The sequence below is a fragment of the Pelophylax lessonae genome, assembly GCF_965119305.1.
Source record: "Pelophylax lessonae genome assembly, chromosome: 8".
Lineage (NCBI taxonomy): Eukaryota > Metazoa > Chordata > Amphibia > Anura > Ranidae > Pelophylax > Pelophylax lessonae.
Genome location: NC_138775.1, coordinates 12,747,414 through 12,770,975, shown reverse-complemented (window position 1 = coordinate 12,770,975; position 23,562 = coordinate 12,747,414). Strand labels below are relative to the sequence as shown.

The window sequence follows — 23,562 nt, the reverse complement described above, 5'->3', positions numbered from 1 at the left end:
GGGAGCCCTGCCAGGTAGCCTGTACGGGGCCCCGCGATTTCTATCAGCATCCCTGCGTACACAGTAGGGATAATTTTTTTATACAGGATCCAATTAACCTACCAGCATGTCTTTGGAGTAGAATATAAAATAATAAAATAGAATATAAAATAAAGGAATATAATAAGATAGAATACAAAAGAAAAAAAAAACTGAATTGAAAAGAATAGAAAAAAATAGAATAGATTAGAATATAATAACATAGAATAAATATAGTCATCTTTTGAATTTCAAATGTTGAAATTTGTATTTTTGGAATGTCGTAATTTGCATTTCAAAATTGGAATTGATCTGAAAATAACGAATATACGGAACAAATTCCAAAAACAAATCATTTTAACATAACAAATATGGAAAAACAAAATTATTAACTAAACAAACGAATCCGAGATGAAACAAAACTCTGGGATTGATGATTTTTCCTCGTGTGTGAATGGATTATGTTAGGAGCATCTATTGTAAATGTATAGTAGACATTTTGGGACTGGAGCATTGAAGTTCAGATGATACTGAGGGTTCCTTGGGGGCGGGGCAGTTCCTGTGCTCTGTATTTCCTCACTGCTCTTTGCCATCCTGAGCACCTATTGTTTTCATCCTGCTCGATCCGTTCTTCTCCTGACCTTCCCTGTCCTCTGGTCCTGTAGACATCCCCAGCAGCAGCTCTGGTGGCGGGACTTACCACAGGGACATGTACTCTGTAAACAGTATTGCGGCCAGCTCCATGCCGCTTCTCATGACCAACTTGCTGGACAACCTGAGGCCGGAGCTGCTAGACGAGGTGAGGGATGTTCTGATCCCAGAGGGCCGTCTGATCACCCACCGCGATCGCATCATTGGGAAAGGTGAGCACTTCATTGTGAAATTTGATTTTTGGTGAACATCAATCAGGCAGTAAAGAATTGAAGACTTCACAGGATGAGACCTCGGTGGGGTAGTCTTTTAACCACTTTACCACCGGAGGATTTTGCTGTCTTACGTCTGGGCCACTTTTTGCGATTCGGCGCTGTGCGAATTTAACTGACAGTTGCGCGATCGTGCAACGCCGTACCCAAACAAAATTGATGTCCTTTTTTTCCCCACAAACAGAGCTTTCTTTTGGTGGTATTTGATCACCTGTGCGATTTTTTTTTTTTTTTACTTTTTGCGCTATAAAAAAAGAGCGACGATTTTGAAAAAATAACAATATTTTTCAAATTTTTTTTATATGAAACTTTACCCTCAAAAAAATGTAAAAATCAAAATTTTTTATCATTTTAGGCCAATTTGTTTTCTGCTACATATTTTTGGTAAAAAAAAATCGCAATAAGCGTATTTTGATTGGTTTGCGCAAAAGTTATTGCGTTTACTAACTAAGGGAAAGATTTCTGTCATTTTTGGTGTGTTTTTTTTAACGAGTAATGGCGCCGATCTGCGTTTTTTTTTTTTTTTTCGGGACTGCGACATTGCGGCAGACAGATCGGACCCTTGACTGACATTTTTGACACTTTATGGGGTACCAGTGACATTGCTACAGTAATCAGTGCTATACATATGCACTGTTACTGTAAAAATGACACTGGCAGGGAAGGGGTTAATTTTTATTGGTGATCAAGGGGTTAATGTATGCCTGGTGCTTACTGACGTGTGTGGGGGGAGGTGAGTGAGTGACACAGGGACAGATCACAGGTTCAGCTATGCTGAACCCTGCAATCTGTCACTGTCTGTCACTTTGGAGATCCGCCCGCTCTGTTTACACAAGCGGGCGGATCTCCACACTCGATTCCCCGACGATCGGGGAAGAGCAGCGGTAATCACCGCCGCTCCTCCCCTGGCCCGACTCCCGCTGTAACTGATACAGTGGGAGTGAGCCTCCGGCGGCGCGCGCGCGCCGCCAAGAGAGGGGAATGTCTGGTGACGTATGTCTATGACTGGTCGGCAAGTGGTTAAGAGTCGGTTGACACTATGGCGACACGACTTCGGGGGCGACTAGTGAAGTCGCCGTGCACCGCGACTTCGGCGCGACTTGCACGGACTTCACATAATGGAAGTCAATGCAAGTCGCTCCGACTTCTGTCAAAAGTAGTGCAGGAACTATTTTCTAAGTCACAGCGACTTGAGTTGCTCCTATTAGAACGGTTCCCATAGAACTGAATGGACCGCGACTTGTCAGGCAACCAAGTCGCCTGACAAGTCGCGGTAGTGTGAACCGGGAATAAAGGGTTTGGTCACCTAAGAGTAATGTTTGGTGAGAAGTGAAGTTTTGTGAGTCAGCCTCTGTATTCTACCTGTGTTGAATACTCCCCAACAATGAGATCTTCCTCCCATAATTCCATAATGTTCTTGTTCACTTGGGAGATTGGGGTGCTTCACCCTCCTTTATGTGTTCCAGCTTCTCCTGCTACATTGTCCATAATGTACAAATAAATGAAAACCAAGCAGAGATTATGAAAACTCCTCATAATTAGCACAGCAGGTGGGCAAATGCAGAAACTCAGCGCAGGGATGGTGGGAACCCCTCCTAATGGAAAAAGCAGGTGTGCAGACCTGGAACCCAGCACAAGGATGGTGGGAACCCCTCATAATGGCCACAGCAGGTCTACAGACCCGGGAACTCAGCACAGGGATGGTGGGAACCCCTCATAATGGGCACATCAGGTGTACAGACCTGGGAACTCAGCACAGGGATGGTGGGAGCCCCTCATAATGGGCACAGCAGGTGTACAGACCCGGGAACTCAGCACAGGGATGGTGGGAGCCCCTCATAATGGGCACAGCAGGTGTACAGACCCGGGAACTCAGCACAGGGATGGTGGGAACCCCTCATAATGGGCACAGAAGGTGTACAGACTTGGGAACTCAGCACAGGGATGGTGGGAACCCCCCATAATTGTCACAGCAGGTGTGCAGACCTGGGAACTCAGCACAGGGATGATGAGTGCCCCCTTTAACGGTAAAACTGGAGTCCAGACCAAGCAAGTTATAGAGATCTTATTGATAGAATCCTCAGTAGACAGTCAGACTGCACCGCACGTAGTGATTCTAAAAAGATTTCTTTAATTTTTTTTTAAAAACAAAAACATTGGGGACATTTATCAGACTTGTTGGAGGGTGACAATGCAGAATTTGAACACCGGTCCTCAAGTATTGATGTCTAAACTGCTACCTAACCACCAAATTAAAACCTACATAGGGGAAACCCCAGGAATGTGGGATAATTTGTTATATGAGAATATGTAGGAGGGTTAAGGATTTTGGTATTTGTACTTATGATCTCCTTATTTAACTGTATACTCTTTCTTTGTAGGACATTTTGGCAGCGTGTACCATGGGACATACTGTGAGGAGGAAGGTCGGGAGGTGCACTGCGCTGTCAAGTCTCTCAACAGTGAGCACATATATGGGGGTTCTGCACAGTTGCCATGTTCTGGGGTCATCAGGGGCCCCATCTGACAGTGGAAGTCCTGCAGCTGGGGAATCCTGGGACATTTAACGCATTTGGAGACTTGGGTGGAGACGCTGTTATCTTCAATTACTTTTATTAGATATTAAAGTTAGCTTTGGTCTACCCAGTGCTGTATTTTGGCCTAGGCCAACAAGGCCCAGGCCTAGGGCGGCACTTTGCAGGGGGGCGTCAAAAAAGCCCCCCTCCACCTTAGACTCTATTGGCCCCTAGTTGCTAGAGCTGCCTCTCTCTCACCTACCCCCCCCCCCCTTTCTCTCTCTCTATCTCTCTCTCTCTCACACACCCCTCTCTCTCAGCCGCCATCTTTATCTCTCTCTCTCTCATCCCCCACTCTCTCACCCCCTCTCACTCTCACCCCCTCTCGCTCTCTCGCCCCCCTCACATCCCCCCTCTCTCTCATCCCCCCTCTCTCTCATCCCCCCTCTCTCTCATCCCCCCTCTCTCTCATCTCCCCTCTCTCTCTCTCATCCCCTCTCTCTCTCATCTCCCCTCTCTCTCTCTCATCCCCTCTCTCTCTCTCTCATCCCCCCTCTCTCTCACTCTCATCCCCCCCTCTCTCTCTCTCATCCCCCCCTCTCTCATCTCCCTCTCTCTCTCTCTCTCATCCCCCCCTCTCTCTCTCTCTCTCTCTCTCTCTCTCTCATCCCCCCCTCTCTCTCTCTCTCATCCCCCCTCTCTCTCTCTCTCTCTCTCATCCCCCCTCTCTCTCTCATCCCCCCTCTCTCTCTCTCTCTCATCCCCCCTCTCTCTCTCATCCCCCCTCTCTCTCTCACCCCCCCCTCTCTCTCTCTCTCTCCCCCCCCCTCTCTCTCTCTCTCTCTCTCTCTCACCCCCCCTCTCTCTCTCTCACCCCCCCTCTCTCTCTCTCTCTCTCTCTCTCTCACCCCCCCTCTCTCTCTCTCACCCCCCCTCTCTCTCTCCTCTCTCACCCCCCCTCTCTCTCTCCTCTCTCACCCCCCCTCTCTCTCTCTCACCCCCCCTCTCTCTCTCTCATCCCCCTCTCTCTCTCTCTCATGAGATCTCAGGGGTTCATGCTGGGACTTGTAGTCCTTCGATTTTGGAGGGAGTCACATCCATTAAAAAGGAAGGAGTGGGGCACATTTACATAGGAGGGGGCGCCCAATTTTAGTCTTGCCTAGGGCAGTACAAAACTAAAATACACCACTGGGTCTACCCAGAGTTACACCAGGAGGGTCAGTCAATTGGGAGAGACAGTTTTGTGGTAGGATATATGAACCTCTAAATTTGCCAAATAAAAATCAGAAAGAGATAAAGAAGAAGGTGTTTTTAAATGTTTTAATTTTATTGTTTTATAACAAAAAATTGTTTACTTTATTCTACCAAGAAGACACAAAAACATAAGGCTGCAAGTAACTAATAGTTTAATTTATTACAGTGCAGGTAATCCTCAAGGCCACATACACAAATGAGTCTTCACAGCTGCAATCAGATAACAAGCCTTCTGTTTAGATCAATCTCCTACGGAACCAAAGTATTTTTCAGCCCAGTAGTTTTAAACAGGTGTCAGTCGCTTGCGATAGCTGTGCCTTCATGACTTTGTTCTAGAAATACAGTTATTACCTTGAAAATGGTACATTCAAGAACTTACCCTTGCAATATCTTTCCAATCAGACCATGTCCATTGATCATGTCTGCTTGTTTATGCTATGGGTTTTTGTATTATGTGACTGTGATCTACAAAGAAGTAATGGTCAACATAACAAAGTTATTGTTTACCACTGGGGTGTTAATAAAACCTAGTATTTTCAGAAAAAAAAAAAAAAAAAAAAAAAAGAAGAAGGAATATATGAAGTGACTCAACGGTGGGTCCAGAGAAGCGTATGGACCTAAATAAATAACTATAGAACAATGGGGCTGATCCAAGCATGAAGGATTTGTATAATTTATTGGATGTGTTTGAGGAATTTATGATGTCTGAGCTCTGTCTCTCGTCCTATTAGGGATAACGGATGTGGAGGAGGTGGAGGAGTTCCTTAGAGAAGGGATCCTGATGAAGAACTTTCATCATCTGCACGTCTTGTCGCTCACTGGGATATTCTTACCACGGGAGGGTCTTCCCCTGGTGGTCCTCCCATACATGTCACATGGGGACCTAAGACACTTCATCCGCAGCGAGGACAGAGTAAGTCAACCGTGCCTTCAATTTATTAGACTTCACTGGAAGGATCTAGAAAGGTAATAGTTGGAGTACCTATAGGGGCTCTCTCTGTCAGAATAGGATGGTTCCTTAAAAGATAAAGTGCACGGAGAAATTTCCTCCATCATTCTACAAACTCAACGATCGATCGAGAGAACAGATACCAGCTTCAGCCTTGTAGATCCCTGGTGTCCAACTTGTGGGCCTTTGGCACTTACTTTGGAGCAAAACAGTAGTCTAACAATTCCACAAATGTGGAAACATGGACTGTAATAACAGTGGTCTCTAACAGTCTCATGGAACAAGTCTTTAGTCTTTGACTCTCTTCTGAATTATGTCCACAGACTCCAACGATTTCTATAGTTTGTCTGCAGTTTCTGACCATCTCCTGTAGAATGTCTAAAGTGTCTGACCATCTCCTGTAGGATGTCTGCAGTCTCTGACCATCTCCTGTAGGATGTCTGCAGTCTCTGACCATCTCCTGTTGGATGTCTGCAGTCTCTGACCATCTCCTGTTGGATGTCTGCAGTCTCTGACCATCTCCTGTTGGATGTCTGCAGTCTCTGACCATCTCCTGTTGGATGTCTGCAGTCTCTGACCATCTCCTGTAGGATGTCTGCAGTCTCTGACTGTCTCCTGTAGGATGTCTGCAGTCTCTGACCATCTCCTGTATCATGTCTGCAGTCTCTGACCCTCTCCTGTTTCTGACCATCTCCTGTAGTATGTCTGCAGTCTCTGACTGTCTCCTGTAGGATGTCTGCAGTCTCTGACCATCTCCTGTATCATGTCTGCAGTCTCTGACCATCTCCTGTATCATGTCTGCAGTCTCTGACCATCTCCTGTATCATGTCTGCAGTCTCTGACCATCTCCTGTATCATGTCTGCAGTCTCTGACCATCTCCTGTATCATGTCTGCGGTCTCTGACCATCTCCTGTATCATGTCTGCAGTCTCTGACCATCTCCTGTATCATGTCTGCAGTCTCTGACCATATCTTGTATCATGTCTGCATTCTCTGACCATCTCCTGTATCATGTCCGCTCCGCAGTCTCTGTCCATCTCCTGTATCATGTCTGCAGTCTCTGACCATCTCTTGTATCATGTCTGCAGTCTCTGACCATCTCCTGTATCATGTCTGCAGTCTCTGACCATCTCCTGTATCATGTCCGCAGTCTCTGACCATCTCTTGTATCATGTCCGCAGTCTCTGTCCATCTCCTGTATCATGTCCGCAGTCTCTGTCCATCTCCTGTATCATGTCTGCAGTCTCTGACCATCTCTTGTATCATGTCTACAGTCTCTGACCATCTCTTGTATCATGTCTGCAGTCTCTGACCATCTCCTGTATCATGTCCGCAGTCTCTGACCATCTCTTGTATCATGTCCGCAGTCTCTGTCCATCTCCTGTATCATGTCTGCAGTCTCTGACCATCTCTTGTATCATGTCCGCAGTCTCTGTCCATCTCCTGTATCATGTCTGCAGTCTCTGACCATCTCCTGTAGTATGTCTGCAGTCTCTGACTGTCTCCTGTAGGATGTCTGCAGTCTCTGACCATCTCCTGTATCATGTCTCCAGTCTCTGACCCTCTCCTGTTTCTGACCATCTCCTGTAGGATGTCTGCAGTCTCTGACAGCTTTCTGTCTCATTACATTCACTGAATATTATGGTGATGTTAAAAGAATTGCTCCCCTCTGTTCTAAATAATAACACAACGCTGCTTACATAGACTCCTGCAATCACTGTCATAGGGAAATTTGCTAAATCTAAAGAGAGAAGTAAGTGGTGTCTGTGACTGTTCGGGATAGGAAGGAAAGTGCCCATAATGAGATCTGTGGGCTTTGGAATGTCTCTGGGAAGTTGGCATTGCGGTGCAGCTTGTCCCTGGAGACCCCGTTATGATCTTTTCTGGATGTAATTAGTGGCTGGAGATGACGGGTAATGCAGAGTTTCTGGATGGACAGTTTGTACATCATGACACCCCAAGAGAGGGTTTGTTGCAGGTCTCATTAATCTCCAGAGATAAAGAGAATGTTCTGTGTGTTCTGCCAGAGAAATCTCATCTGTAAAACGGAATTCATGTTAGGAAATCTTCTTTTTATGTTCTATGTAGCTGGAAAATCTGTAGAAGTTCAGACCAACTATAGCCTCCCTGTCCCCGCTTGCATCCGTAGGTGTACACAGCCTATTGCATTAGGGTGTGCACTCCAAAGCTCAAACACGCATGCGTGCATGTATGTATATATAGGTGGGGTTGCCATTGAGACCCCTGCAACCCCCTGAAGCTCTGCCAGTGATGCATGGGGTGAATAGGGTGTGCCCAGGCACATCCAGCACACCCTATGTGCACACCTATGCTTGCATCTACTGCCCTGGTGGCCCAACCTGTGGACTGAGGCTGACATGGCCCTTTAAAGACCCCAACTGTTAGTATTGGAAGCATTCATTAGTAAATGGGAATCTCTAGGGGTCTCACAAAGCACATGCCCAGTCACTCAATTACTTCTTTAGGGCGTCTTCCAGCCCCACCTGTTGCAGGTCTGTAGTCTCTGATTGTCTCCTGTAGTATGTCTGAAGTCTCTGACCGTTTTCTGTATTATAATGGAAATTAAGTGCGGCCCTTTGGAGCTGTCAGGGGCCACTACATCTAACGAGTTGACAACCACTGATCTACAGATTGCCATGAAAATTAGAAAATAGAATACTGGCCCCGGCATGCAGTGTCCATCGTCATATTGTATTTGTAGCATAGGTGTGTGTACGGGGTGTGCCAGGTGTGCCTGGGCACACTCTAATCGCCCTGTGCGGCACAGATTCCCCTTGCTGCCTGGCTGCAGAGAAAGTGACTGGGGAATCTCTGTCCTCAGTTCCTTTCTCTGTCTCAAGACTGAGAAATCTGGGGTCTGTTTAGACCCCTGATATTTCACCAAAGCCCCCAAAATGGGGCTTCTAAAAAAAATAGAAAAAAATAAAAAAAAAACATTTAAATTGTAAAAATGAATAATACAAATAAACTACTGACACCAATCGCTGCCCTACTGACGCCAACCTCTTCCTTACAGACATCGTCCACTGCTCTACAAACTCTGCCCATTGCACTACTGCTAAATATAAAAAAAATATATTTATACTATATATATATACACAGTGGTGTATTTTGATTTTGTGCTGCCCTAGGCAAGACTAAAATTGGGCGCCCCCTCCTATGTAAATTTGCCCCACTCCTTTAACGGATGGGACTCCCTCCAAAATTGAAGGACTACAAGTCCCAGCATGAACCCCTGAGATCTCACGAGAGGGGGGGTTGTGAGTGGGGGTGGGAGAGAGAGATGGGGGTGGGTGAGGGAGAGCGAAAGAGAGGGAGGGAGGGAGGAAGAGAGAGAGGGGGTGAAAGAGAGAGGGGGAGACCAAAGAGAGAGAGGGGGGGTGAGAGAGATAAGGGGGATGAGAGAGAGAGAGAGAGGGGGGATGAGATAGAGAATGAAAGAGAGAGGGGGCGAGAGAGAGAGAGGGGGTTGACAAAGGGGGATGAGAGAGAGAGGGGGGAGAGAGAGAGGAGGGGTGAGAGAGAGGGGGTGAGAAAGGGATGAGAGAGAGACTGAGAGGGGGGTAAGAGAGAGAGCGAGAGAGTGGGGAATGAGATAGAGGGAGTGAGAGAGAGAGAGGGGGGTGAGAGAGAGGGGGGGATGAGAGAGAAATAGAGAGATAAGAGAGGGAGAGAGAGAGGGGGGTGGGTGAGAGGCGGTGATTGAGAGAGAGAGAGAGGGGGGGGGGGGTGAGAGAGCAACCAGTGGCCAATAGAGTCTCAGGTGGAGGGGGGGGGCGGCTTTTCTGCTGCCCCCCCTGCATAGTGCCGCCCTAGGCCTGGGCCTTGTTGGCCTAGGCCAAAATACAGCACTGTATACATATATATATATATATATATATATATATATATATATATATATATATATATATATATATATATATATATATATATACATACATACATACATACATACATACATACATACATACATACATACATACATACATACATACACATGTGTTTGAGATTTGGGGTGCACACCCTAATGCAATAGGCTGTGCACACCTATGATTTGTAGATATGATCTACATGTCCTTACATTGAATTCCATGCAACTTTATTAGTGGCACAAAAATCCATCCAGATGCATTAGTTTTACAGCATTGTGAAGGGTCCCCACATCACCACCTGTGGTGGTTTCTGGGCTCTCCTGTTCCTCCAGGGACCCCAGGACTACAGTAAGTGCCCAGGACTGCTTGGCATAGAGGAGATGGAGGAATGTCCATTCCACAATCTCCTCTGCAATGTATGAACCTGGAAGCAACAAGAATTTTGTCAATTCTGATTTCAGAGCTGTCATTCACCGGCTGTTACAGCCAGGAAAGCAGTTAACCAAGTATGATCTGTGCTTGGTTAGCTGCTTTGGAGGGCAAGGGAGACATCAGGGGTCTAATCAATCCCTGATGTCTCCATAAAGATGACCTGTCACCTGCCCAATGCTATCACAAGGGGGCTTATTATCAATTATTGATGGCAATAAGGCTCTAATCACACCTAAGCGTACTGCAACGACACCTGCTGCACCATGTTTTTTTAGATTTTTTGTGGCGCATTTTTGGAGCGGCACCACTCATTTGCATGGGCCTCCCTCTGCTCCAAAAATGCGCCAAAGAAGCTTGTGCACTAAATGTTGGCACAGAGCCAGACGCGTCTTGCGTTGCAATTTTTTACAGCGATAGTAGCACGTTTTCTCATTGTTTGGAGGGCCATTAAGAAATAATTGCATCGCAAAAGCGTCCCGTGTTTTGCCGCTATTCTGCCAGCAGTTCCAGTACGCTCAGGTGTAAGCTTGAAGTTAAATGAATAAAAGTGTCAAAAATAAATGTTAATAAAATTAATAAAAATACTTGAACAAAATTAACCACTTGCGCCCCGCCCACCGTACATTTACTGCGGCACTCTGCCGCTGCTGGGCAAAGCGACGTAGCCCTACATCGCTCGCTCAGGAGACTGTAGGGGGGGAGCGCGTGCCGCCGCCGCTTATTACCTGGGGAGCCAGCACGTGTGACCGGCGGCTCCGATGGCCCCCGGCCACTCACGATCTCTGTAAACACAGCATGTCGCATGTCTCTGTGATTACTTCACAAACCACGCCCCCTGACAGTTAGAATCACGCCCCTAGGGACACATTTAACCCCTTGATCACCAGTACAGTTAACCCCTTCCCTGCCAGTGTACTTTTTACAGTAACAGTGCATATTTTTAGCACTGATTACTGTAGTAATGTCACTGGTACCCCCAAAAGTGTCTAAAATGTCAGTTAGGGGTCCGATCTGTCTGCCGCAATGTCGCAGTCCCGCAAAAAAAATCGCAGATCGCTGCCATTACTAGTAAAAAAAAAAAAAACAATAAAAATGACATCTTTCCCGTAGTTGGTGAACGCAATAACTTTTGTGCAAACCAATCAAAATACGCTTATTGTGATTTTTTTTTTTTTTTTTTATCAAAAATATGTAGCAGAAAACAAATTGGCCTAAAATGTTAAATTTTGATTTTTATATATATATATATTTTTTTTTTTTGAGAATTTCATATAAAAAAAATGTGAAAAATATTATTTTTCCAAAATTGTCGCTCTTTTTTTGTTTATGGCGCAAAAAAAATTAAAATCGCACAGGTGATCAAATACCACCAAAAGAAAGCTCTATTTGTGGGAAAAAAAAGAACGTTGATTTCATTGAGTACAGTGTCGCACGACCGCGCAATTGTCCGTTAAAATCACGCAGTGCCGAATCGCAAAATAGGGCCTGGTCATTGAGCAGCCAAATCTTCCGGGGCTAAAGTGGTTAAAAGCACCGCAGTCCCCGCCCCTATGCATACATGCAAATGCAAGCATGTGCGTAGGTCTGGTAAACAGCGATTGCACCATTCATATGAAGTATCACCACAAACGTTAGAGTGAGAGCAATAATTCAAGGGCAAATAAATCTAAACTTATAACCTGTGAAGAATTTTAAAGCGTCACCTTTGGAGAATTTTAGGTACTATAGTTTATCACCATTTCACAGGCGTGTGCAATTTTAAATCTTGACATGTTTGCAGGGGCAGACTGGCAACTTTCGGCCCAGGGGGCAAGTACAAACCAGAGGCCCATGGTGCAGCGACTCGGCCCCCCTCCCACTCTCTCCCCCTTCCTGTCCTCCTCCTGACCCTGACCCCCATTCCCGGCTGAAGATCTGCTCCAGGTACTCTCTACTCACCGACTGAATCCGGCTTCCCAACCTGGCCAGCAGGGGGCGGTTGGGGGAGCTGGGACAGCTCGGTTGGGGCTGGTCTGGGGGAGGAGAGTCTCCAGTGGGGCATGGAACCGGCCTCTACTCAGACACAGTTTACACCATCCATGCTGGGGGTGGGGAGGCCTGCGCTCTGTCCTTGTCTTCAACCCACACTCAGTAGGTCAGCTGCAGGGACTTTTTACTTCTCTTCACCAGGAATCCTTTAAGTATAGGCAGAAGCGGAGCTGCCCAGGGGTCAATTGCCCCCCTGCCCCTGGCTCAGTCCTCCCCTGCATGTTTGGTATCTATTTACTTGATACTTTACTATTTTGCCAAAATAATTAGATTGGTGTTTGTGTGTGTGTTTAAGTGCATTAAAATTCATTTTAGTGTATTTTTTTTTCTAAAAACTTTCAACAGCCACCATTTTATTCTCAAATCTATAATATTAACCTGCCTTTCTGTACACACAGAGCCCCACGGTGAAGGATCTGGTCGGGTTCGGTCTGCAGGTTTCCCGGGGAATGGAATATTTGGCCCAGGAGAAGTTTGTACACCGAGACCTGGCGGCACGGAACTGCATGTGAGTGGTCATGGGGCTTATGGCCGACCCCTCTCTTTACCGCCTAGGAGAAAAAATGCTGCAGTTAGTGATGAAGTGTTTTACCAATTAGTCCTTGAAATGCTGGCTAAAATACTGTTATAATATTTGTAAATTACAGCAGAAAAACTGGTTATTGTATAGGATTTATATATTACTTTTATTATTATACAGGATTTATATATTATTTTCTTATTAATATTATTAGTAATAAATAGGATTATATATAATTTTTATTATTATTGTTGTCATTATTCTTATTCTTATTATTCATGATTTATACTTTCATATTATAATACAGAACTTATTATTAATATTACAAATTTATTTAGTGGTAACAGTTTGCACAGAACTTTACAATATCTACAGGTGAATGGATGAATCATTGGAGAAAGTAAAAGTTCAGTTGTTAGGCTGAGGCAGGATAGGCTTCCCATAGAGATCTGTTTTCAGGGATCACCTATAGGCAGAGACCGAGAGAGCAAGACAGATTGGGGTAGGGAGTTCCAGAGGATTGGAGAGGCTCTTGAGAAGTTCTGGATGTGAGCATGGAAGGCAGTGATGAAGGATCTAGAGAGCAGGAGGTTGTGTAGGCAGCAGAGAGAATGGATTGGGTCATTTAGTATTTGGAGACGAGGTTGGTGATGTAGCTGAGAGCCAAGCTGTGGATGGCTTTGTACATTGTTAGTATTTTGATCAGATGCCAGTGGAGGGATTGTCAGATAAGTGGTGGAGGACACTGAGCAGAGACCAACGGAGGGTTTGGAAGAGAGGGATGGAGGACACGGAGTTGGAGGCCAGTGGAGAGATGGCAGAGATGGGTGGAGGACACTGAGAAAGGACCAATGGAAGGATTGATAAAGAGGGGTGGAGAACACTGAGTTGGAGGCCAATTGAAGGATTGACAAAGGGGTGGGGGACACCGAGCGAAGACCAATAGAGGGATTGGCAGAGGGGGGTGGAGGACACTGAGCGAAGACCAACAGAGAGATTGGCAGAGGGGGGTGGAGGACACTGAGTGAAGACCAATAGAGGGATTGGCAGAGGGGGGTAGAGGACACTGAGCGAAGACCAATAGAGAGATTGGCAGAGGGGGTGGAGGACACTGAGCGAAGACCAATAGAGGGATTGGCAGAGGGGGGTAGAGGACACTGAGCGAAGACCAATAGAGGGATTGGCAGAGGAGGGTGGAGGACACTGAGCGAAGACCAATAGAGGGATTGGCAGAGGGGGGTGGAGGACACTGAGCGAAGACCAATAGAGGGATTGGCAGAGGGGGGTAGAGGACACTGAGCGAAGACCAATAGAGGGATTGGCAGAGGAGGGTGGAGGACACTGAGTGAAGACCAAGAGAGGGATTGGCAGAGGGGGGTAGAGGACACTGAGCGAAGACCAATAGAGGGATTGGCAGAGGAGGGTGGAGGACACTGAGCGAAGACCAATAGAGGGATTGGCAGAGGAGGGTGGAGGACACTGAGCGAAGAGACCAATAGAGGGATTGGCAGAGGGGGGTAGAGGACACTGAGCGAAGACCAATAGAGGGATTGGCAGAGGAGGGTGGAGGACACTGAGTGAAGACCAAGAGAGGGATTGGCAGAGGGGGGTAGAGGACACTGAGCGAAGACCAATAGAGGGATTGGCAGAGGAGGGTGGAGGACACTGAGCGAAGACCAATAGAGGGATTGGCAGAGGAGGGTGGAGGACACTGAGCGAAGAGACCAATAGAGGGATTGGCAGAAGGGGGTAGAGGACACTGAGCGAAGACCAATAGAGGGATTGGCAGAGGAGGGTGGAGGACACTGAGCGAAGACCAATAGAGAGATTGGCAGAGGGGGGTAGAGGACACTGAGCGAAGACCAATAGAGGGATTGGCAGATGGGGGTAGAGGACACTGAGCGAAGACCAATAGAGGGATTGGCAGATGGGGTAGAGGACACTGAGCGAAGACCAATAGAGGGATTGGCAGATGGGGGTAGAGGACACTGAGCGAAGACCAATAGAGGGATTGGCAGAGGAGGGTGGAGGACACTGAGCGAAGACCAATAGAGAGATTGGCAGAGGGGAGTGGAGGACACTGAGCGAAGACCAATAGAGGGATTGGCAGAGGAGGGTGGAGGACACTGAGTGAAGACCAATAGAGGGATTGGCAGAGGGGGGTAGAGGACACTGAGCGAAGACCAATAGAGAGATTGGCAGAGGAGGGTGGAGGACACTGAGCGAAGACCAATAGCGGGATTGGCAGAGGAGGGTGGAGGACACTGAGCGAAGACCAATAGAGAGATTGGCAGAGGGGGGTGGAGGACACTGAGCGAAGACCAATAGAGGGATTGGCAGAGGGGGGTAGAGGACACTGAGCGAAGACCAATAGAGGGATTGGCAGAGGGGGGTGGAGGACACTGAGCGAAGACCAATAGAGGGATTGGCAGAGGAGGGTGGAGGACACTGAGCGAAGACCAATAGAGGGATTGGCAGAAGGGGGTAGAGGACACTGAGCGAAGACCAATAGAGGGATTGGCAGATGGGGGTGGAGGACACTGAGCGAAGACCAATAGAGAGATTGGCAGAGGGGGGTAGAGGACACTGAGCGAAGACCAATAGAGGGATTGGCAGATGGGGGTAGAGGACACTGAGCGAAGACCAATAGAGGGATTGGCAGATGGGGGTAGAGGACACTGAGCGAAGACCAATAGAGGGATTGGCAGATGGGGGTAGAGGACACTGAGCGAAGACCAATAGAGGGATTGGCAGAGGGGGTAGAGGACACTGAGCGAAGACCAATAGAGGGATTGGCAGATGGGGGTGGAGGACACTGAGCGAAGACCAATAGAGGGATTGGCAGAGGAGGGTGGAGGACACTGAGCGAAGACCAATAGAGGGATTGGCAGATGGGGGTGGAGGACACTGAGCGAAGACCAATAGAGGGATTGGCAGAGGGGGTAGAGGACACTGAGCGAGGACCAATAGAGGGATTGGCAGATGGGGGTGGAGGACACTGAGCGAAGACCAATAGAGGGATTGGCAGAGGAGGGTGGAGGACACTGCCAATCTCTCTATTGGTCTTCGCTCAGTGTCCTCCACCCTCCTCTGCCAATCCCTCTATTGGTCTTCGCTCAGTGTCCTCCACCCTCCTCTGCCAATCTCTCTATTGGTCTTCGCTCAGAGGGGAGTGGAGGACACTGAGCGAAGACCAATAGAGGGATTGGCAGAGGAGGGTGGAGGACACTGAGTGAAGACCAATAGAGGGATTGGCAGAGGGGGGTAGAGGACACTGAGCGAAGACCAATAGAGAGATTGGCAGAGGAGGGTGGAGGACACTGAGCGAAGACCAATAGAGAGATTGGCAGAGGGGGGTGGAGGACACTGAGCGAAGACCAATAGAGAGATTGGCAGAGGAGGGTGGAGGACACTGAGCGAAGACCAATAGAGAGATTGGCAGAGGGGGGTGGAGGACACTGAGCGAAGACCAATAGAGGGATTGGCAGAGGGGGGTAGAGGACACTGAGCGAAGACCAATAGAGGGATTGGCAGATGGGGGTAGAGGACACTGAGCGAAGACCAATAGAGGGATTGGCAGATGGGGGTAGAGGACACTGAGCGAAGACCAATAGAGGGATTGGCAGATGGGGGTAGAGGACACTGAGCGAAGACCAATAGAGGGATTGGCAGAGGGGGTAGAGGACACTGAGCGAAGACCAATAGAGGGATTGGCAGATGGGGGTGGAGGACACTGAGCGAAGACCAATAGAGGGATTGGCAGAGGAGGGTGGAGGACAGTGAGCGAAGACCAATAGAGGGATTGGCAGATGGGGGTGGAGGACACTGACCGAAGACCAATAGAGGGATTGGCAGAGGGGGTAGAGGACACTGAGCGAAGACCAATAGAGGGATTGGCAGATGGGGGTGGAGGACACTGAGCGAAGACCAATAGAGGGATTGGCAGAGGAGGGTGGAGGACACTGCCAATCTCTCTATTGGTCTTCGCTCAGTGTCCTCCACCCTCCTCTGCCAATCCCTCTATTGGTCTTCGCTCAGTGTCCTCCACCCTCCTCTGCCAATCTCTCTATTGGTCTTCGCTCAGAGGGGAGTGGAGGACACTGAGCGAAGACCAATAGAGGGATTGGCAGAGGAGGGTGGAGGACACTGAGTGAAGACCAATAGAGGGATTGGCAGAGGGGGGTAGAGGACACTGAGCGAAGACCAATAGAGAGATTGGCAGAGGAGGGTGGAGGACACTGAGCGAAGACCAATAGAGAGATTGGCAGAGGGGGGTGGAGGACACTGAGCGAAGACCAATAGAGAGATTGGCAGAGGGGGGTGGAGGACACTGAGCGAAGACCAATAGAGAGATTGGCAGAGGGGGGTGGAGGACACTGAGTAGTTGGTAAGGTAGACAAGTCCAACAGCATTCATGATATAGATTGAAGGGGGGATAGTCTGTGTAGAGTCAGGCCAACGGGAGGGAGTCGCAACGGTTGAGGCGAGGGATAACCAGGGAGTGAATTAGTGTCTTGGTGGTGTCATTGGTCAAGATGGGGCCAATTCTGGAAATGTCACAGGGGTGAAGATCTGGACAGTGATTGGATGTGGGGCCAAATGGAGAGTTAGTCAGGATGTCAGTTCCCAGACAGCAGGAAGAGAACCTGTCTGCATGCGTTAGATTGGTGTCACTTGATAACAACATGGCTGAATTGCGCGGTCGTGCTTATTTTCAGGCTGGATGACGCGTACAGGGTGAAGGTGGCAGATTTTGGTCTGGCCCGGGATGTTTTTGACAAGGAATACTACAGTGTGCGCCGCCATAAGAACGCTCGGCTGCCGGTGAAGTGGATGGCGCTGGAGAGTTTACAGACGCAGAAATTCACCACCAAGAGTGACGTGGTGAGATGAGTCATTACAGATATTGGGGAATTGTGTGACGTCAGTATGAATCATATCAATCTTCTTATGTGGAATAATAATTATATATTTTTTCCGCAGTGGTCATTCGGGGTGCTGCTGTGGGAGTTGATGACTCGGGGAGCCCCTCCATATCCAGATGTAGACCCCTACGACATCACCCGCTACTTGTTCAGGGGGAGACGTCTCCCGCAGCCTGAGTTCTGCCCTGACCCATTGTGAGTACCTCTACTTTGCCACGTCTCTGTCCATGGCCACACTTGGAGGAGCAGGAGGAAGGAGTTATTAGAGCCTGTGCCATTTTTTAAAATTATTTTTCGCTTTTTAGAAGACCTAATTGACCATAAAGGTGTCTTCTTTCACTGTAACATCCTGGGGGAACAGCTGTGTTTTAATGGGGTCTACCCTGCACCCACACACTCTGCAGTATTAAACCGACATCAAGGCCTCCAATCTTTTGCGAAAAGAAATTGGCTCAATTGTCTACATCACAGGTGTCAAACACAAGGCCCGCGGGCCGAATCCGGCCCTCCAGGCAATTTCATGTGGCCCTTGCACCTCTCCTGCAGCTGCTACATCATCCTCATCTTTGCCCCCACCTTGTCTCAGCAGACAGTAGCAGAGAGGACAGAGCTCTTCTGCCAGATCCCGTGCTTCCCTCTGCAGCTGCAGAGAGAACCCCCCCCCCAACTTAGCAGTTGGCAGCAGAGAGGAGGATACAACTCCTCCTACAGACCCTGCACCTCTCTGTGGAGGCCCTCCTCTCCACCTCAATTGGTCTCAGCATTAGGCAGACTCCAGTAGCTGACTCCAGCCCTCCTCCAGACCCTGCAGTTGCTGCTTCCCAGCTCTGCCTCCAGCTTCTTCCCTGCAGCAGCACATGGTAAAGGGGATGCACTGTGATGTAAGGGAGGGTGGGGACTTCTGATAGTGGGGGCGACCGTAATGCTTATGCAGCCCATGATGAAATGGAGTTTGACACCCCTGGTCTACATAGAGAGGATTAGCAGTGCAGGATACCCAAAAAACAGTAGCAAAAATCACCCCGCTTGGTAGTATCTCCTAGTATCATTTGACCTCCTGCTAATTTAGAACTCTGTAGACCCTGATGGACACCGGTCATTATTTTATTTTTTTTAGGCCTTTTAGGCCTCTGCATTCAGACCCCTCTTAAGCCCAGATGGGCAACTGTCTGAACAGGATCCTTCAGCTTCCTCCCCCAGGTAAAGGCCTAGGAGGTACATATTGGACTTCTCTAAAGCTACAACGTCTGTTCTCACATCCTCTCCAGAGAGAGCCCGGGAGAAAACTACTGGTGACTGCTAAACACACATCCTCGCAGGGCAAAGCCTGGGGGGCAAGAATCAGTCTAGAAAGTCTCTCCAAATATTCTCTTCTCCCTTGGCCCACCTCACTGACGTAAACTTCTCAGTGATTGTCCAAGGCAGATAACGTTTTTATAATCCAATACATTGTATCTTCTCACTCTTATCTATTGAAGAACATTCCTCAGTAGCATGTAGGGCAGTGCTGGCCAGGTTCCATGTGGCCTTTACAGACAACCAGTTGCTGGCCTTTACATACAGGTTGCAGGGCGTCCTGAGTGGTTCAGCCCAAACCAGTAGGTTCCCTATGCTGTCCAGTTTTTCCAAAGGGGAGAATAAGGGGGCACACCAAGCTTCTTCCTCTCTTTCCAGTATTTCTTCCCAGCCATTAGTACCTTTCTCCAGCCTTAGATTTAGCTGCAAGGACCCTTCTCCCGCTCCTACCCCGAAAGCAGAGAGCATGACCACTTTAGCAGACCTTCCCTTCCTAGATGTCTCCCAGCTAAGATGAGCCCTGACCCCTAGCTCTCCACCTACCTTATATAAGGATACCCACAAAAAACTTCTCCAGTAGGGAGGAGGGCAAACCTTAAGGGAACCTCAACCTACCTCCAACTGCCTGTTTCTTTGTTTGACCCTCTGTCCTCTTATGTGTCTCTCTTTGATCCTCTGTTCCTCTGTTTGATCCTCTGTTCCTCTGTTTGATTCTGTCCTACTCTGTGTCTATTTGATTTTCTATCCTCCTCTGTCTGTTTGATTTTCTACTGTGTCTGTTTGATCCTCTGTGCTCATGTGTCTGTTTAATCCTCTCTCATCCTGTGTCTCTGTTTGATCCTCCGTCCTTCTCTGTGTCCCTGTGTGATCCTATCATTCTCTGTGTGTCTGTTTGACCTTCTGTCCTCCTGTGTCTCTGTTTGATCCTCTGTCCTCATCTGTTTGATCATCATTCTTCCTCTGTGTCTCTGTTTGCTCCTCTGTCCTCCTCAGTGTCTCTGTTTGATTCTCTGTCCTCCTCTTTGTCCCTGTTTGATCCTCTGTGTCCCTGTTTGATCCTCTGTCCTCCTCTGTGTCCCTGTTTGATCCTCTATCCTCCTCAGTGTCTCTGTTTGATCCTCTGTGTCCTGTTTAATCCTCTGTCCTCCTCTGTGTATCTGTTTGCTCCTCTGTCCTCCTCTGTGTCCCTGTTTGATCCTATCCTCCTCTGTGTCTCTGTTTGACCTTCTGTCCTCCTGTGTCTCTGTTTGATCCTCTACCCTCCTCTGTGTCTCTTGTTGGATCCTCTATCCTTCCCTGGGTCTGTCTGATCTTCTCTTCCTCTGTGTCCCTGTTTTATCCTTTGGCCTCCTCTGTGACTGATCCTTTGTCCTCCTCAGAGACACAGAGGAGGAAAGAGGATCAAACCGAGTTACAGAGGAGGACAAAGGATCAAACGGAGACACAGAGGAGGGAAGAGGATCAAACAAACACAGAGGAGGAAAGAGGATCAAACAGAGTCACAGTTTGATCCTCTTTCATCCTCTGTGTCTCTGTTTGATCCTCTATCCTCCTCTGTGTCTGTTTTATCCTCTGTCCTCCTCTGTGTCCCGGTTTTATCCTCTGTCCTCCTCTGTGTCCCGGTTTTATCCTCTGTCCTCCTCTGTGTCCCGGTTTTATCCTCTGTCCTCCTCTGTGTCCCGGTTTTATCCTCTGTCCTCCTCTGTGTCCCGGTTTTATCCTCTGTCCTCCTCTGTGTCCCGGTTTTATCCTCTGTCCTCCTCTGTGTCCCAGTTTTATCCTCTGTCCTCCTCTGTGTCTTGGTTTTGATCCTCTTTCCTCCTCTGTGTCTCTGTTTGATCCTCTGTCCTTCTCTGTGTCTCCGCAGATACACCCTCATGTTGCAATGCTGGAGCCCACACCCAGACGAGCGACCGACGTTCACCCAACTGGTCAGCGAGATGGAGACCATTTCCAACTCCCTGATGGGGGATCACTACATCAATCTGAATGTGACCTACATCAACCTGGACCGGGACCAGCCTTTCCTGCCGGCACCCCCCGCATCGGAGGATGAGCTGGAGGAAGATTCATCTCCGGAAGATGAGGACTTTAATGACATACACGGAGTGACACTGAGTGCCATTATGAACTGTCCTCCTCCAGCTCTGAGGGAACCCTCAACAACTGGAACTGAAAAGTTGTCAGTCCACTAGATCTGGAGTCACTGGACCCCTCGGAATGTGCCAGACACAATCAATAGGACCAAAACAGAGCAGACCCTGTGAGTTTGTTATAGGAATCGCACAAGTACAGAGGATGAACTGCAGGTACTAAACCGGCTCATATCAAAGACCAATAAAAGGACAATTTTAAGACTGTATTTATTATTATTCTTGGTGGAGCAGTATGTGCCTGGAAACAAAAAGATTTCTATATATTGCCAAATAGAGGATATGAGAGTTTCTTCTTTAGACTCCTGTTGGGTAATATCACCTCCCAATGTCTTCTATCCCTCCTGGGGACCTCAAGATTTCCCTGCAGTAGTTTGTGTCTCTGCCCCGCCCACAATGGTGAGATTACCTGCATTAGTTTGTGTCTCTGCCCCTCCCACAATGGTGAGATTTCCCGCAGTAGTTTGTGTCTCTGCCCCTCCCACAATGGCGAGATTTCCTGCAGTAATTTGTGTCTCTGCACCTCACACAATGGGGAGATTTCCTGCAGTAGTTTGCGTCTCTGCACCTCCCACAATGGCGAGATTTCCTGCAGTAGATCGCGTCTCTGCCCCTCCCACAATGGTGGGATTTCTCTGCAGTAGTTTGTGTCTCTGCCCCCCCCCAATGGCGAGAGTTCCTGCAGTAGTTTGTGTCTCTGCCCCCCCCCATAATGGTGAGATTTCCCTGCAGTAGTTTGCGTCTCTGCCCCTCCCACAATGGTGTGATTTCCTGCAGTAGTTTGTGTCTCTGCCCCTCCCACAATGGTGGAATTTCCCTGCAGTAGTTTGTGTCTCTGCTCCTCCCACAATGGCAAGAGTTCCTGCAGTAGATTGCGTCTCTGCCCCTCCCACAATGGTGGGATTTCCCTGCAGTAATTTGTGTCTCTGCTCCTCCCACAATGGCGAGATTTCCTGCAGTAGATTGTGTCTCTGCCCCTCCCACAATGGTGAGAGTTCCCTGCAGTAGTTTGTGTCTCTGCCCCCCCCTCCCCCCATAATGGTGAGATTTCCCTGCAGTCGTTTGCGTCTCTGCCCCTCCCACAATGGTGGGATTTCCCTGCATAGTTTGTGTCTCTGCTCCTCCCACAATGGCGAGAGTTCCTGCTGTAGTTTGTGTCTCAGCCCCTCCCACAATGGCGAGAGTTCCTGCAGTAGATTGTGTCTCTGCCCCTCCCACAATGGTGAGATTTCCCAGCAGTAGTTTGCAGAGGAGAATTCTCCCCATTGTGGGCGGGGCGGAGACACAAACTACTACAGGAAATTTCAGCATTGTGGGAGGGGCAGGGAGAGGCTTAGTAAGTGTCCTTGTCTGTTTGGATGGTGTACGGATCTCAGGATGGATATATTTTAATGTATACAGGAGCCCGTATGGCAGAGTGTGCCCGGAGCCCGTATGACGTAACGCACTCTAGGTCATCGGGAATGAACCTATAGATGTTACCGGCTGCCAGGGGGTGCTGTGCTCCAAAACCTCCACTGACTCATTTAAAGTCCTTTTATAGAGCGTTTAAATATATATTTTTTAAATTAATATATTATATTTTCTGCCAAACACAAGTCTGATAAAAGCTAATTTGCTGCTATGCTGTAAGTAGCCTATGTTAAAAATGGACCCTCCGCCAAGAAAATTACCAGCTTTTTTTTTTTTTTAGACCAGATTTACTACTATGCTGTGATCAGCCTGGGTTGTTTATACATCTAAAAAGCTGGAAATTAAATTGCACAGCTGAATGATCAGAGACGGTACACCACTCCCCTTCCCCCTCCACCATGAAAAAAAACAGATTTTCTTTAAAAGGTGATTTACTACTATGCTGTGAACAGCCCAGGCAATTTAAAGATTGGAAAATCATCTTACACAGCTGAATGACCCCAGAAGAGACGTCCATTTCTTAACTTCACCGTTAACCAAAGGCTCCCAAACAATGAGCAGGTTGTGTCGGTCTCTCGTGTAGGGGATGATATTTACCGAGCAAAAAGGCGGTTCCTTGTTGCAGAGAACTTGAGGGGAAACCACCTATTCTGTAGTGTGAGGGCCACCTGATTGGGTAGGAAGGTAGATCCTCACATTACATCGTTTCTGTAAATCTAAAGAAGATTGTACTGATTGTAAAATGTATGATGAGCACGGTGGAGGATTGAGTTGCTGCTCCTGGGCTTCTCCCAGGTCTGTACCTGTGGTTTGCTTCCTATACTCCCCGTTCTCTGTCTGTTGCAATGTCCCCCCCCACGAGTCCCCTGCGACACGGGAAGATGGCTGAGTGTGGAAATACTTGAAGTGTATATGGCTGTGTATTGTCTGTATATATCGGATCCACTTACCAGACCAATATTTTTGTAATATTACTGTTTTTTATTTGTAGGAAGGGATTGTAAATAAAAAAAATAGTTTTCTTTATCTTTTTGTCTTTTTTATAATTTTTTTATTTATATTTCATGGATGATTTTCCTGATCTCTGCACTGTACACATTATATACTCCTGCACTGTATACACATTATATACTCCTGACTCCTGCACTGTACACATTATATACTCCTGCACTGTATACACATTATATACCCCTGACATCTGCACTGTACACATTATATACTCCTGACTCCTGCACTGTATAC

The 23,562-nt window shown here is 47.9% G+C and overlaps 1 protein-coding gene and 1 long non-coding RNA gene across 3 annotated transcripts in view; one reads left to right on the top strand and one right to left on the bottom strand.

The window, feature by feature from the left end:
• Positions 1–1,642, bottom strand: part of LOC309561410 — a 33,907-nt gene extending 32,265 nt beyond the window's left edge. Inside the window, exon 1 of the long non-coding RNA XR_014225563.1 lies at positions 1,582–1,642. This is a non-coding gene — a long non-coding RNA (uncharacterized lncRNA). The remainder of the gene's footprint in view (positions 1–1,581) is intronic.
• MST1R (macrophage stimulating 1 receptor) overlaps positions 1–20,961 on the top strand; it is a 107,999-nt gene extending 87,038 nt beyond the window's left edge. For both annotated transcript variants that reach the window (XM_082265291.1, XM_082265292.1), the window contains exons 16-22: positions 684–881; positions 3,323–3,403; positions 5,443–5,624; positions 12,412–12,521; positions 17,252–17,417; positions 17,517–17,653; positions 20,622–20,961. In XM_082265291.1, coding sequence (XP_082121417.1) covers positions 684–881; positions 3,323–3,403; positions 5,443–5,624; positions 12,412–12,521; positions 17,252–17,417; positions 17,517–17,653; positions 20,622–20,949 — 1,202 coding nt within the window. In that variant the 3' untranslated portion in view covers positions 20,950–20,961. The remainder of the gene's footprint in view (positions 1–683; positions 882–3,322; positions 3,404–5,442; positions 5,625–12,411; positions 12,522–17,251; positions 17,418–17,516; positions 17,654–20,621) is intronic.
• Positions 20,962–23,562: the final 2,601 nt, after the last annotated feature.